Genomic DNA, 16219 nt, shown 5'->3' with positions numbered 1-16219 from the left:
TCTTAATGCAAAAATGATGGTGTTTTTCACAGTGACAACTATGGTCTAGTTTTCACTGAGGTGGTAAAGTTTTGAAACTGGTGGTAACATTAAAATTCTCCATAGAAAAAAACGAGATCTGTGTTTTTACCACCTAAATGTTATCTAGGTCCTAGTTGTTGTTGTTGATAATATAATGCAGTGTTGCCCACAAAAAAATGTTGCCAGTCATGTGGCGTTGGAAAGTATTACACTGCTCACACCCGGCTACTTTATAATATTTATAAACTTTTCTGCTATCCAAAGCACAAATTAATTGCATAACTTAACATTAATTTAAAGGGACAGTCTACTCCTGATTTTTTTATTGTTTAAAAACATAGATGATCCCTTTATTACCCATTCCCCAGTTTTGCATAACCAACACGTTATATTAATACACTTTTTACCTCTGATTACCTTGTAATTAAGCTACTGCAGACTCTTATTTCAGTTTTTTTTGACAGACTTGCATTTTAGCCAATCAGTGCTGACTCATAAATAACTCCACGGGAGTGAGCTCAATGTTTTCTATGTGGCACACATGAACTAGAGCTGTCTAGCTGTGAAACTGTCAAAATGCACTGAGATAAAAGGCGGCCTTCAAGGGCATAGAAATTAGCATATGCGCCTACCTAGGTTTAGCTTTCAACAAAGAATACCAAGAGAATAAAGCAAATTTGATGATAAAAGTAAATTGGAAAGTTGTTTAAAATTACATGCTCCATCTGAATCACAAAAGTTTAATTTTGACTGGACTGTCCCTTTTAATTATAATTTAAGCAAACATTGAAAAACTTTTAATATTAGCTAATTTTTTAGGTAACATTTTAGCCGGTGGTCAGTAAATTCAGATGGTGCACCCATTTAAAAATTATTTTTTAATTTTTATTTTCTTCCCCTGCTATCTCAAGATGAAAATAAGTTCATAGGACTTGCCCTGTAATCTCATTCTCCCAAATATTTCAGTGTATTTGCAGAACGTGACAACTAACAAATGGCTGAATAATGAAATGATGTAATAAACTAGTTCCTTTTTTTCCCCTTCCTATAAAGTATGCACAGTCAATGTTATGCTTAAGATTTGAAATCTGGTTATGCTTAAGATTTGAAAGCTATTGACTATTTGTTCATCAGATACTTAAATAGCTATCTAAAACTCAGCATTGGGCTACAAATTGTTTGGATGACCAGCATAATACTACTTTCATTGAATTATCCAGTACCTAGTTTCGCTTATGATGGGAAAGATAAATCCTTCAAATAAATAAGATCATATAGGTCTGTGTGTGTGTTTTTTTTTGTTTGTTTGTTTGTTTTTTTTGTTTGTTTTTTTTTTGTGTTTTTTTTTTTTTTTATCAATTTCCAATAACGTGAGCTTAATAAAACGTATATAAATATCCTCTATAGCAGATATAATTCAATTCTGTCTAAATCGCCAAATTAAAAAAATGTTAATTCCCCCCCCCCAGATTCGTAAAAGACTTATCATATCAGACAAAGGGCAGTTGGACTGGAAAAAGATGTATTTTAAACTGGTACGCTGTTACCCCAGGAGAGAGCAATATGGAGGCACGCTGCAACTCTGCCGGCACTGTCACATTCTCTCATGGACGGTGAGTTTGCCTGTATTATTCTGCAGTCCCTTTTTTTGAGATTATTTTGAGGTATTCACATTTTAACTGCATATTGGTTAGCTCTTTATTTTACATATTGTGGGGGAGTTTTGAGAAAAAAAATTCTATGGCAACACCAGTTATGGCATTAAATTGATGTCCAACCTGGTAAAGGAACAGAAGTACAAAAATAAAATGTACTTTATTATTGCACTACTGCTTCCATTCAGAGGTTAAATTAAACTCCATAGCAGCAATGTATGTACTGCTGGTAGCTAACACATATGCCTCTGGTCATTGGCTCACCAGTTGTGTATAGCCACCAAAATACCAGCTAGCATCCAATAGTACATTGCTGCTCCTTTAAAACAAAGGATACCAAGAGATCAAAGCAAATTTGATAATAGTAAATTGAAAAGTCAAACATGTGTGAACTATATGCATCATGAAAGTTGAATTTTGACTTGCATATCCCTTTAAGTAAAAAAAACTTAGTCCTTTATACATAGTATTAGAATGAAAAAGAGCAGAGAGAGTTAAAGGATTACTTTCTGTTATAATTTTTAAGCTAAACAACTAACATATTAAAGTTAATAAACATTAATTAAAACCTACTGACCTATATTTTCTCCAAAACGAAGTTTCATAACATTCTAAAAGTTATATCTTTTATTCGCCGATGATGTCACGTTATCCTGCCCACTATTTTCAGCACTGCATGTTCAAAATACTTAAACCAATAACTTTCTGTTTAAAGCGCCATTTTGAAACCTAGGTATTGTAAACGGATTGGTACAGAGCAAAGGATACCCACGGAGTGGGTTTGGAAAACAATTAAATTTGCAGACAAGATTTCTGATATACGGTAGAGATATGTTAATGAAATGCTATTGATAAAAAGCGTATTTGGGGTAGTTAGTTAGTAACAGGCATAGAAAATATTTACTTACAGTGGCCCTTTAAGTGGTAGAAGAAAGTTGATGTTATGTTTTACCTAATCAGGGGCTTGTGTGTGTGTGTGTGTATATATAATTCTTAGAGTTTACAAAATGCTAAATGCTTTCTCAAATTATTTGGTAAAATGTAATGTTAAAGGTCGTTTAAATGTTGTAGAAATGCATAATAAAAAAAGGCAATGCATTAATAATCTAAATTTCATATGAGCAGACTTTATTTTTTTTATTTTTTTTTCCCCCTAACAAATGTAAATTTCTGACATTTTTTTTTTCCTGCCTCCTACTGTCATGTGACAGCCAACAGCCAATCACTTAACCCATATACATAAATATTGTTAACACAGGCTCTGTAGGTGTTCAGAAAGAAAAAGTGGATATAAAAGGACTGTGTCATTTTATAATATAATAAATGGCATGTTCTATCTGAATCAAGAAAGTTCAATTTGGATTTTATTGTCCCTTTTTTAAAGTATGTATTTTGGTGATGGCTTTAATACTTCCAGTTAGACTGCAAATACCACACTATGAACATAAAGGGTCAGATTACAAGTGGAGCGCAAAATTGCACTTTCACAAGATCGATATTTGCGCTCCACTCGTAATACCAGCGTACGTAAATGTGCGCTCATAAACCCTAATGTAAAGGCACTTTTCAGTGCTGTTATTTTTCTAACACCCCCACATCCGCTCACTTTAACCCCTAATAACTGCTTTGTGCAGTTATATTTATTAAAAAAAAAAAAGATGCTAGTTTTTTTATAAAGCAACACTATCTTTATTTTGGGGCCAATTGGGGTACAGTTTTTTAAATTAACCAGATCACGGTAGCATTAACCAGCCACTCATAATGGCTGGTTATTTAACGTGTGCCCCTAAACTGGCGTACTTGCCAGTTTATGGGTGCACGTTAAATTTAGCGCTCCATTTGTAATCTAGCCTAAAGTGTATACATATCATTAAACATAAAGATCATAAATGGAGAAAGCTTAAAGGGGCATAATATGCTAAATCACTTGAAAGGGATGCAGCATAACTGTGAAAAGCTGACAAGAAAATGTAAAGGAAGATATTTTACCTCAACATTTCTTCAGCTCTCAATAGTAGGTGCTCTGTGAACAGTTAAAGGGACATTTAACACTTTGAGATGGCAATATAAAATAATACATCATATATATATAAACATATTTTCTCTTGTAAGATGTATCGAGTCCACGGATTCATCCATTACTTGTGGGATATTATCCTTCCCAACAGGAAGTGGCAAAGAGAGCACTCACAGCAGAGCTGCCTATATAGCTCCCCCCCTTAACTCCACCCCCCAGTCATTCTCTTTGCCTACTCTAACTGCTAGGAAATGGTAATGAGTGTGGTGACAAAAATGTTAGTTTTTTATTTTCTCAAGCAAAAGTTTGTTATTTTAAAAATGGTACCGGTGTGTACTATTTGCTCTCTGCAGAAAAGGGATGAAGATTTCTGCAAGGAGGATTATGATCTTAGCACTTTGTAACTAAGATCCACTGCTGTTCTCACAAGGGCTGAAGAGTACAGGAAAACTTCAGTTGGGAGAAGAGTTTGCATGCTAAGCTGCATATGAGGTATGTTAAGTCTATATTTTTCTAGACAGACTGTGTTAATTCTAGAAAAGGCTGGCAATATCCCCATGAGAGAAGGGTAAGCTGTATTTCATTTGATTTACTTTGATTAAAGTCATAGAAGTTTCAGCTTACTTGAAGGGCTTGTTTGTTACTGGTGACACCATTTTTAAAAGATAAAAAGGTTTTTATTTTTCAAAAGGAAAGCATTTTTAAACGTTTTTTGTAAGGGACTGAGGGGTCATTGTAGCTTGTGTTTGGGTTTTTTAACCCACATAATTAATTAGAAAACACTCAGGTGTTTTCTTTTACTAGGCCTCAAAAAACGAGTGAGGTGGGAGGGGCCTATTTTCGGCCTCAGTTGTGCAGTTTCTATTTCTGAGTCATCCAACTGCTTCTCCAAGGTTTCCTGCTGTGTTTGAGGGTTGTAAAGGAGTTTTTTTCCCCACAAATCGTTCTGAAGGGCAGGTAGGAGCCACAGCAGAGCTGTGGCAGGGTGTTAAAAGTCTTTTTTACTGGTTTTGATGTTTTTTCAATCAGGTTTTGCCATTAAGGGGTTAATTGGTTATTTGCATAGTTGTGCAAAGTTACTAAGGCTGTAGGATGATACTGTAAAAATTTAATTAAGTTTACTGCTTTTTTACACTGTTTTGCAGAACTTGTGCAGCTTTTTTTCTCTTAAAGGCACAATACCGTTTTATTTCTAAGTGTTTTTTACTTTGATTAAAGTGTTTTCCAAGCTTGCTTGTTGCATTGCTAGCCTGTTTAACATGTCTGACACCAAGGAAAATCCTTGTTCAATATGTTTGGAAGTCATTGTGGAACCCCCTCTTAGAATGTGTCCCAAATGTACTGATATGTCTATAAATTATAAGGATCATATGTTGGCATTTAAAAATAGAGCTTTAAATGATTCTTTTGCCCGCCTACATCTCAGACCACTGCAACTAAGCATGCTCAAACAGTGGAATGGGGACTATGCAGATTTATCTCCTCAACTGCATCTGGACCAGGAGACCAGAGATTCTCTTCTCTGGTGGTTGTCTCAGGACCACCTGTCTCAGGGAATGTGTTTCCACAGGCCAGAGTGGCTCATAGTAACGACAGATGCCAGCCTGTTAGGCTGGAGTGCATTCTGGAACTCTCTGAAAGCTCAGGGTTTATGGTCTCGGGAGGAATCGATTCTTCCGATAAACATTCTGGAACTGAGAGCGATTTTCAATACGCTTCAGGCGTGGCCTCAGCTTGCTGCGGCCAAATTCATCAGGTTTCAGTCGGACAACATCACGACTGTAGCTTATATCAATCATCAAGGAGGAACACAGAGTTCTCTAGCGATGATGGAAGTTACCAAAATAATTCGATGGGCAGAGGATCACTCTTGCCATCTATCAGCGATCCACATACCAGGAGTAGAGAACTGGGAGGTGGATTTCCTGAGTCGTCAGACTTTTCATCCGGGGGAGTGGGAACTTCATCCGAAGGTGTTTGTCCAGCTAATTCAGCTATGGGGCATGCCAGATTTGGATCTGATGGCGTCCCGTCAGAATACCAAACTTCCTCTTTACGGGTCCAGGTCTTGGGATCCCAAGGCGGTGCTGATAGATGTTCTAGCAGTGCCTTGGTTTTTCAATTTGGCTTATGTATTCCCACTGTTTCCTCTCCTCCCACGTCTGGTTGCCAGAATCAAGCTGGAGAGTGCTTCAGTGATCCTGATAGCTCCTGCATGGCCACGCAGGACTTGGTATGCAGACCTAGTGGACATCTCCTCGGTTCCACCGTGGACTCTGCCAATGAGGCGGGACATTATAATCCAGGGTCCGTTCTCACATCCAAATCTAATTTCTCTGCGTCTGACTGCTTGGAAATTGAACGCTTGATTTTAGCAAAGCGTGGTTTATCTGAGTCAGTCATTGATACCCTGATTCAGGCTAGAAAGCCTGTCACCAGGAAGATCTATCATAAGATTTGTAGCAAATATCTTTATTGGTGTGAATCCAAAGGTTACTCTTGGAGTAAGGTTAGGATTCCTAGAGTTTTGTCTATTCTCCAAGAGGGTTTGGAGAAGGGATTATCAGCTAGTTCTCTAAAGGGACAAATCTCTGCTTTGTCTATTTTACTACACAAATGTGTGGCAGATGTCCCAGATGTTCGAGCATTTAGTCAGGCTTTGGTCAGAATTAAGCCTGTATTTAAATCGGTTGCTCCGCCTTGGAGCTTAAATTTAGTTCTTAAGGTTCTTCAAGGGGTTCCTTTTGAATCCATGCATTCCATAGATATTAAGCTTTTATCTTGGAAAGTTTAGTTTCTATTAAGAATATCAATCAAGATATTGTTGTTCCTTCTTTGTGTCCTAATCCTTCATCAAAAAAGGAACGTTTATTGCACAATCTTGATGTGGTTCGTGCTTTAAAATTTTTCTTACAAGCAACTAAAGATTTCCGTCAGGCATCTTCATTGTTGTTTATTCTGGTAAACGGAAAGGTCAAAAGGCTACGGCTACCTCTCTTTCTTTTTGGCTGAGAAGCATCATCCGTTTGGCTTATGAGACTGCTGGGTAGCAGCCTCCTGAAAGAATTACTGCTCATTATACTAGAGCTGTGGCTTCCACATGGGCTTTTAAAAATGACGCGTCTGAACGGATTTGTAAGGCGGCGACTTGGTCTTCGCTTCATACTTTTTCAAAATTTTCCAAATTTGATACTTTTGCTTCTTCGGAGGCTATTTTTAGGAGAAGGGTTCTTCAAGCAGTGGTGCCTTCTGTTTAAAGGTCCCTGTCTTGTCCCTCCCTTCATCCGTGTCCTAAAGCTTTGGTATTGGTATCCCACAAGTAATGGATGAATCCGTGGACTCGATACATCTTACAAGAGAAAATATAATTTATGCTTACCTGATAAATTCATTTCTCTTGTGATGTATCGAGTCCATGGCCCGCCCTGTTTTTTCTAAGACAGGCATTTGTATTTTTTATTTTTGAAACTTTCAGTCACCACTGCACCCTATGGTTTCTCCTTTTTCTTCCTAGCTTTCGGGCGAATGACTGGGGGGTGGAGTTAAGGGGGGAGCTATATAGGCAGCTCTGCTGTGGGTGCTCTCTTTGCCACTTCCTGTTGGGAAGGAGAATATCCCACAAGTAGTGGATGAATCCGTGGACTCGATACATCACAAGAGAAATGAATTTATCAGGTAAGCATAAATTATGGGGGGGGTTTTGACCCCTTTTCCTGTAATTTCATTCTGAAATTGTGAGCTTTCAGTTCCTGTTAGAAATGGAAGTGCAGAACACTGTTATATTTCACACAGCCATTGGCTGCACACTCTAGTGACCTATTTATAACTGTCCCTAATTGGGAACAGCAGAGAAGGTAATCTAAGTTAAAACATGGCAGCTCCCATTGTTTTATAGATATTAAATGTTTACACTTATTTTGTCAATATTTAAACAGCTAATGAAACTATAAAAATACATCTACATTATTCTCAGACTAATCTTTTCTTTAAATGCATCATTATATCTAGCATTTGTTTAGTGTTTAATGTTCCTTTAAGCTTCAGCTAGTGTACAGCTTATGACACATTTTACTCTACTGTGATATCTCATAGTAAACCTCCTTAAACCGAGGAGAAAAATAAAGTAATTATGCCTGCACATACCAGATGCACACTCCCTTCTAATTCCTGGGACTAGCATCCTGATTGGCTGCTTAAAGGGACAGTCTAGGCCAAAATAAACTTTCATGATTCATATAGAGCATGTAATTTTAAACAATTTACTTTTATCACCAATTTTGCTTTGTTCTCTTGGTATTCTTAGTTGAAAGCTTAACCTAGGAGGTTCATATGCTAATTTCTTAGACCTTGAAGCCCACCTCTTTCAGATTGCATTTTAACAGTTTTTCACCACTAGAAGGTGTTAGTTCACTTATTTCATATAGATAACACTGTGCTTGTGCACAAGAAGTTATCTGGGAGCAGGCATTGATTGGCTAGACTGCAAGTCTATCAAAAGAACTGAAAAAGGGGCAGTTTGCAGAGGCTTATATACAAGATAATCACAGAGGTTAAAAGTATATTATTATAACTGTTGGTTATGCAAAACTTGGGAATGGGTAATAAAGGGATTATCTATCTTTTAAAACAATAAAAATTCTGGTGTAGATTGTCCCTTTAAATCCCTTTAAAATGTGATGTGGCTTCTAAAGAAATCTTGATATAAAAGGTTTTCCTTTTACATAGAGATGTTCAGGTGATATTTTCTAGTCCACTTTTTACAGGTATACTGCATAATTTTCAAGTGCTTTAACATTTGGGTACATTGTCCCTTTATTTCCATTCACACTTTATAGTAATATAGTGGAAAACCTGACTCGGTTGATAGTATAAATATACTGTATACTTTTTTTGTGGGAGTATTAACCTATCTTGCCTTTTTCTTTATTCTAGGGTACAGAACACCCCTGCACAGCAAACAACCCAGAAAGTTGTCTGGTTTCTTTGTCTCCACAAGATTTCATCAACCTATTCAAATTCTGAGGTTCTGGCTTAACTCCTTTTTTATTCTTAAACTACTTTGGATTCCTGTGGAACACACTATTCCAGGCTGAACTTGCTCACATAATCTGTAAATATGGTACAGTTTGACTTTACATGACCATTATGTGGGACGACAAGTGAGCAAATCAGAGGATACTTGAGTGTTGATGTTGGACTTCTCAAGTAGAATGAATTGGAAATTGTTGAGTATTTAGCAAAGCAGAGACGATCACAATGTTGATTTAAAGAAAACAAGCAAGATGATTACTGATAATGCAACTATTAGGATGTGAATCCGTTTCAAGACTGAAAATAAGAGATGTAGATTTGGGTTTTTTCATGGAAAACAAACTGGTTTCATTGATGGATACTATTAAGTTACAAAGGAAATGGGGCTTCCTCTGTCTGTAGCACTCAATCCCTGTGATCGGATACCACACTGACTTCTACCTCTTGCTGACAAAGCACTTAGTAATCTACTCTATGCAGTAGGGCCTACTACAATGGTGTATAATATTATTATTATTTTTATCTTCAGTAAAATTACTAAACCAAACCGTACAATGGTTGATAGTTATCATATTTGGGAGTAAAGATTGTATTAATGTGTTTTTTTGTTTTAAACTTAAGAACTTTTTCCCAACACTTAAGAGGCTGTTGTATTAAAAAAAAAAATCTACCATTCTTTTGAAAGATCATACATGTTAAGGACAACTGTAAAATCCATTTACATTTACTGTAAAATCCATTTACATTTAAAGGGACACTGTAGACTGAAATTTTTCTCTACTTCAATGCGTTCCCGATGGTCCATTTTACCTGATGGATTATATTTAATTGTTTGCAAGCATTTCCTTTGCCTTTATTTTGTCATTTGAAATGGCTGCTTTTGTCTGTAACCACACCTACCCTGAAAATATGAATAACAAACATATCCCAGTGGGGGGGCAAGAGAAAGAAAATCTGAAATGACTGGTTGTACTCACCCATAATTAGCATTTAAAGGGACACTGTACCCAAATGTTTTCTTTCATGATTCAGATAGAGCCTGCAATTTTAAGCAACTTTCTAATTTACTCCTATGATCAAATTTTATTCATTCTCTTGGTATCTTTATTTTAAAGGCAAGAATTTAAGTTTAGATGCCGGCCCATTTTTCGTGAATAACCTGGGTTGTCCTTGCTGATTGGACAGCACCAATAAACAAGTGCTATCCATGGTTCTGAACCACAAATTGGCTGGCTCCTTAGCTTAGATGCCTTCTTTTTCAAATAAAGAAAGCAAGAGAACGAAGAAAAATTGATAATAGGAGTAAATTAGAAAGTTGCTTAACCCTTTAAGGACACAGCTTTCAGTTTGCTCAATTGTTTTATGACGGAAAAATTCCGTCATATGTCCTTAAGAGGTTAAAATTGCATGCTCTATCTGAATCATAAAAGAAAAAAAATTTGGGTTCAGTGTCCCTTTAATACCCAAGTTTATACATAGATAACATTAGCAGGTCTGCTTTACTGGCAGAGTCAGCCCATTTTGGGCCAGATTACAAGTACAGTGCTAATTTTTAATTTTATAATTACAAGTGGCTGGTTATTGCTACCGCAAGCTCTCATTAGCAATTAGTGCTTATAAAATTAACCAGAGATCCGATCTCTGGTTAATTTTATAATTGTCCACAAAATGTCCCTAAACTTAAGTGTAATATATTTTATTAAAATATAAAAAATAGCAGCATCTTTATACCTTTTTTAGAGCTTTAAAGTTGGCGGCTTTGGGGTGTTAGAAAAAAAAAAAAAAACGGCACTGAAAAGTATCTATGGGAATTTTGTTCCCAGTTAATGTATATGCTTATATAAATATATATTTATATTTGCTGCGTATCTTACCCCCCTTCGCTGCGCTAGTTCTGATTCCGTGTATGACAGCAAACGGAATAAGGCTCCCATTGGAGCCTATGGAAGCACGCTCTCATGAGCGTAATGCTTCCTAGCAATGCAAGCTCTCATAAGCATTGCTGTCAACTTGTAATACCAGCGCACATTACCATGCACTGGTATTACTCAGTGGAGCGCTAATATTGCTTTTGCGAAAGCAATATTTAGCAATCCACTTACCCTTTATGGCTTGTCCTTGAGAAGAACAATGGTTTCAATGAGCAAAAAGTTATTTCAAATACAAAAATAAATATAAAGGAATAATTTATTATTTAATACTCTGTACTATAAAACCTGTTTCCCTTTAAAGCGTTTCAAATGACTTGTTATACCGGCTGCAGTGTCCCTCTAAAATGAGACTAATATCATCTGTTTACTTCCTGTTAATGCTGGCTGATAGGTACAATGAGCAGTACGTACATAGCTGATAAAGCTGTATTCATCTTTAGTTTAAATTTAAGCAACTTTGAAATGTTGCTTTTTCATGCGGATGCTAGGAAATGTTTGAGAATAATGTGCCATTCTCTTTCACTTTAGAGAACCAAACCAAAGGGAATCTATAGAATGTGCAGTATTTGTTTTAAGGTTTGTTTGTCTGTTTTTTTTTTTTTGTTTGTTTTTCTCCTCAATCTTGCATTTTGGTTTGAATGTGTGAATAGTATACATTTTTATTTTTTTTAAAGGTCTTAAAGAAAATCCCCATAATAAGAAACATTCTTTCCAAGCACGTTTTTGAATTCCATTTACAGCACTTGGCAGAATTATTCTATATCTTTTCACATATAAGCACTTTTTTTACATTTATACTTGTAGTGCTTCCGAGATATATGTAAATATTGATGCTTTCAGCTGCTCCGGATGGCAGAATATATTCCATAACCTTAGTGTATTTCTGCATTATTTCAGGATTTTCACCATTTATGGAAGGAGTAAGAGAAACGTGGGAATAATTAAATATATATTTACATATTTATTAACACTTGACTGGGCTGAACCAGCATAATGTTATATGTAAGTCTGCATTTAATTCTTCACTGATGTGCAGATAATACTGGTGCATATGGGAAGAGTAACGCTCACCTAAAACTGAAACACTATATTTTATATACAAACAAAGAAGGAGCTTGTGTGACTGTTAAATGTCATTAATCAGAATGTAACAAAATATTTTTAAAGTCTAATAAGGGAATTTCTCATCTCACTACTTTTTTTTTTTTTTTTGTATTGATTGTGTCTTTATGTAGAGCACTTAAAGTGATGTTAAAGCCTTAGGCCGCCCACGGCAAAAAAATATTTTTCAGTGAGGTGATCTTAGCCAATAGCGTGCTAGCTATCTAGCATAATGCCAGCTGGGCTGCACGGCTATTGGCTAAGAGGTGGAAACGTCACCTCATTGCAAAAAATAGCGTTCTGCTGCAGGCTTCATAAATGAAAGTCCCATTTGTTGCACTGGTAAATCCTAGCGTTTCAAAAACGCTAAGATTTACCATCACTTTAAAGCTTGTGCTATGGTGTTTGTTATACGCATGTCCATTTTAGTGGTCTTGTAGATATCACAAACATAGTGTTTTTGTTTGTTTTTTTTTATTTATGAAGGAATTTATGTTTTAATGTTATATCTTTAAAAGCCAGCAAAAAAAAAGAACTTTCAAACTTATAAATCGTCTGCTTGCATGAAATTTAAACCATTGGTGCATTTTACTGCGCATTTTAATGAACACTGGGTTCCAAACGCCATTGGTTTTAGATCCAGTTTTTATCTTCTGAAATGTTTCCTGAAAACAGGTGTCTGCTTTATATCTGCAATCCACTGCACAACCTTTACATTTTGACTGCACATCTGTGCTAAGAGGCACTTTAAAAAATGGTTCTGTTCCAGCCAGTTTAACATAACTTATTCAGTTATAATACTACACATATTGCTACTTAGGAACTTGACTTTTGAGTTCTATATTTGAATCTCCATTATTATCCCCATAGTACAAAAACACTACATACTAATACACTTGTGATTATAGACTTATAAACAAATACACTCCAAATAGTCACATTTTATATAATAACATAATTTTTATTTTATAGTTTCCTCACTATGCACTTATAAAGGGGCTTTGTATGTAATGAATAAACCTGCATTTTCTTGCCAGGCTTATTGACACCAATTGAGCTGTGACTTGGTACACTTGCATCCATTTCCTCCTAATTTTTAAATTTTATCCACTTTTATGTAAAATATTTTTTGCACAGATAAAGGGGAAATGGAAAGTAAACGCCTAGTAATTACAAGACGTTCTGTTTTTGCTATAAAATAGCATTTAAATAATAATTTTACAGCAGTCTAAACTTTTAAAAAACAAATTAACATCCTTTTTGCTGCAGTTGTTTTTCAATAGCCAAAGTTCACCCACCACTTGCTTTATCTGGGGAGCCAATCAGGGATTGTTTCTGGGTAAAACCAGGCTAGATAATGTCATCATGTTAACTTCAAAACAATGAAGTTTATACTATCTGCTGAAGATAGTCATGGAAAGATATGTAGCAGGGTCAGCCTTTTACACCTTTTTCTTACAGACCTGGATCTTATTCACTTTTTATCTCTTTTTAATATGAATCACCTTTAGTTTTTTCTGCAATAACTCCTGGGATGACCACTGGTTTTGTTATGCAGTGTGTCAACTGTAAATGTGTTTTGTTGACTTTTTTTTTTTGTACAGATGAGTCAAAAGTATCCCAACCAAGGGCTCATTTCCAATGAGGTGGTAAAGTTTGGAAAATGATGATAAAAACATTTATCTCCATTAAAGTCTATGGATAATTTTTGGGTTACCACCAGATTCCAAACTTTGCCACCTCAATGGAAACTAGACCCAAGTAAGGTGTGTTACTGACGCTGCTTTTATTGTTTACCTTAAACATTCACAACACACGTACATGCATGTGTATGTGTATATGTATGTATGTATGTGTATATATATATATATATATATATATATATATATACACACAAAGGGACAGTTAAAGCATTTTGAATGCTGATGATCTATTCTACATGTATTTGGTATGATTATTGATTCTGTTTTTCAGCCTGTATTTACATATCTACTGTTTGATAAATTTACATAAGAGAAGTTTGTGCTAACTGCCACTTTCTTGTATTTATTGAGTGTTTATATTGTGGATTTTTTTTTACAATGTTTTTAATTTTATTTGTATGGGTATGTGGTGCAAGAACAGAGCTCTGTGAAATGCACATTTTGTAGTTGAGTTTTATTAGTATGATTTTTTTTTTTTTTTTTTTTTTAATTTCATATTCATTTTTTTATGCAATGGATTACCAGGAAAAAAATGTTCTGTGTGGTCAGATAACAGATTGCTCGGTGGTATGGAATTTGTGCAACAGTGACCTGTTGGGCTCTATTAACGTTTAATGAATATGTTCATTTAAAAGGATATTATTTGTAAATATGGAGTGTACAGTGTTTAAATATTCTCCAGTGAAAATATTTTTAATGCTTTATATGCAATGCCACTTTACTGTGTTTTTTTTTTTTTTTTTTGTGTTTTTTTACAATAATGTGCAGGTAAGATTGCAATGATGTATTTAAATCAATGTGTACTTTGAGAGAGTTCTAACAAAAAGGACCATAAAAAAATGACACAATCTGTGAAGGTTTTGAATAATGCAATAAAACACTATCTGCTATCTATTTTGTTTCATTGTCATTTTTTAAGATAATTGCTTGACTTTTCTCTTAACATCTGTTTAAAAGAAAAACAATATTTATACTAGTCTTTAAATGGACATGAAACCCAATTTATTTTTCATGATTAAACAACTTTCCAATTTACTTCTATTATCTAATTTCCTTTGTTGAAAATTATACCTAGATAGGTGTAGGAGCTACTGATTGGTGGCTGCACACATATGCCTCATGTTATTGGTTCATCTGATGTGTTAATTGGCTCCCAGTAGTGTTTTGCTGCTTCTTCAGCAAAGGATAACAAGACAACAAAGCAAATTAGATAATAGTAAATTAGAAAGTTGTTTAAAATTGCATAATATGACAGTATATACCAGGTTATATTACAATTTATTTGTTATTATTCTTTAAAACAAACCCCAACTTAACATGTATATACGAAACAATTGAAATGAATAATTATTCCTAAATTCTTTAGAGTAGTAAAGATTTATATACACACATTGCAATATATTTATAGAAACCAGACTATGAATCAAATTATACACACTAATGCTGTTATAATATTCTATACAACCGATCATAAAAATATACCTTTAAAATTAGCTTTACTCACAAAAAATCGCATTAAAATACCACAATAAAGTACCAGAATCTTCTGTTATTAACCAATAACTCTAGTTCAATGCCCAATATGGATTACCAACTAACTATGCTTAATAGCTACCAGGGATTTAATCACAATAACCAGTTTCTGTACAGTTCTGAAAGAGTTCACTATGACTAACTTATAAATCTGGAGCGCAAAACCCTGTCTAGCAAATATAAATTATTTAGCACTGGATATGACTGGTTCTAATTTACACAGGGATATGGATATAACTTAAAATACAAAATATGCTCTTTAAATTACTAGCTGCAATTTAACTATAGCCTTAGAATACCTTTTGTTTAATATATTAAAAATATATAACAGTTATACGTCACCACATAAACCAATTGAGTGTCTCAGCTTTCTCCGATAAGTCCAATTTCACCTCATAAAATAAGAGAGGTATTTTGCAATATGGATAAGAAAAGGTAGCCCAATTTCGCTTATAGTGACTGTGTCCCAAAATGGCAGCAAAGTTGTCAGTCAAAATTTTAGCAAACAAAGACCCATTCTTTCTCCTATGCATGAGCTTTTCAAGTGATTTTGTAATCATTGGTGAATGTTTGGATACGCCCCACGGAAGCTTGTCTGTGATAGGCCCTAATGGAGCTGAGCATTGATTGGTTATTTGGATTTGCATATGTTCTAATAGTCAATTCATTTGGCTGTCATACCATTTCTGAACTATTGGTGGCAGCAGATAACCAAAAATGTAGTCTCACTATCAATACTGCTACAGCTTAATATCTCACCTTAAAATGTTTATTCAATATACTATAATTTCTTGTATTAATAAACTTATCTGGTCAACATAAATATCCCATTTAATATAACTTATCATGTATCTATAGAGACTAAATATGAGTGCTTCTAGCATCATACTAGTAAGCAATTTACTGTTAATTATTTTTCTTCACAGAATCATAGCATTCAACATCCTTGCATTGTATTGTATCTCAATATGAATACAGTATATTTCATGTTTCTAATCATTTTTGAGTGCATGGACTCATGTTTATGACCAATATTCATAGGACATCTTGTTTGAAAAATAAAGAAACAGATGTTGTTATTTTGAAATGAGTCAAACATTTATGCATCTATCAAAGCAGCTATTATTCAATACAACAGACATTTATCCAATATAGTATGTTTCAGATCAATACATATATGTTGTACTTTAAAATGAATTTCAAAGTTCAATACATGTGTTTCTGCTA

The 16219-nt window shown here is 34.8% G+C and overlaps 1 protein-coding gene across 1 annotated transcript in view; it reads left to right on the top strand.

Moving 5' to 3' along the window:
• Positions 1-14353, top strand: part of FBXO32 (F-box protein 32) — a 33888-nt gene extending 19535 nt beyond the window's left edge. Inside the window, exons 8-9 of the mRNA XM_053715333.1 lie at positions 1491-1634; positions 8626-14353. Coding sequence (XP_053571308.1) covers positions 1491-1634; positions 8626-8715 — 234 coding nt within the window. The 3' untranslated portion in view covers positions 8716-14353. The remainder of the gene's footprint in view (positions 1-1490; positions 1635-8625) is intronic.
• Positions 14354-16219: the final 1866 nt, after the last annotated feature.

The sequence above is a fragment of the Bombina bombina genome, chromosome 5 (genome assembly GCF_027579735.1).
Source record: "Bombina bombina isolate aBomBom1 chromosome 5, aBomBom1.pri, whole genome shotgun sequence".
Lineage (NCBI taxonomy): Eukaryota > Metazoa > Chordata > Amphibia > Anura > Bombinatoridae > Bombina > Bombina bombina.
The sequence above is the reverse complement of the archived record's forward strand: the minus strand, read 5'-3'. Positions and strand labels throughout refer to the sequence as shown.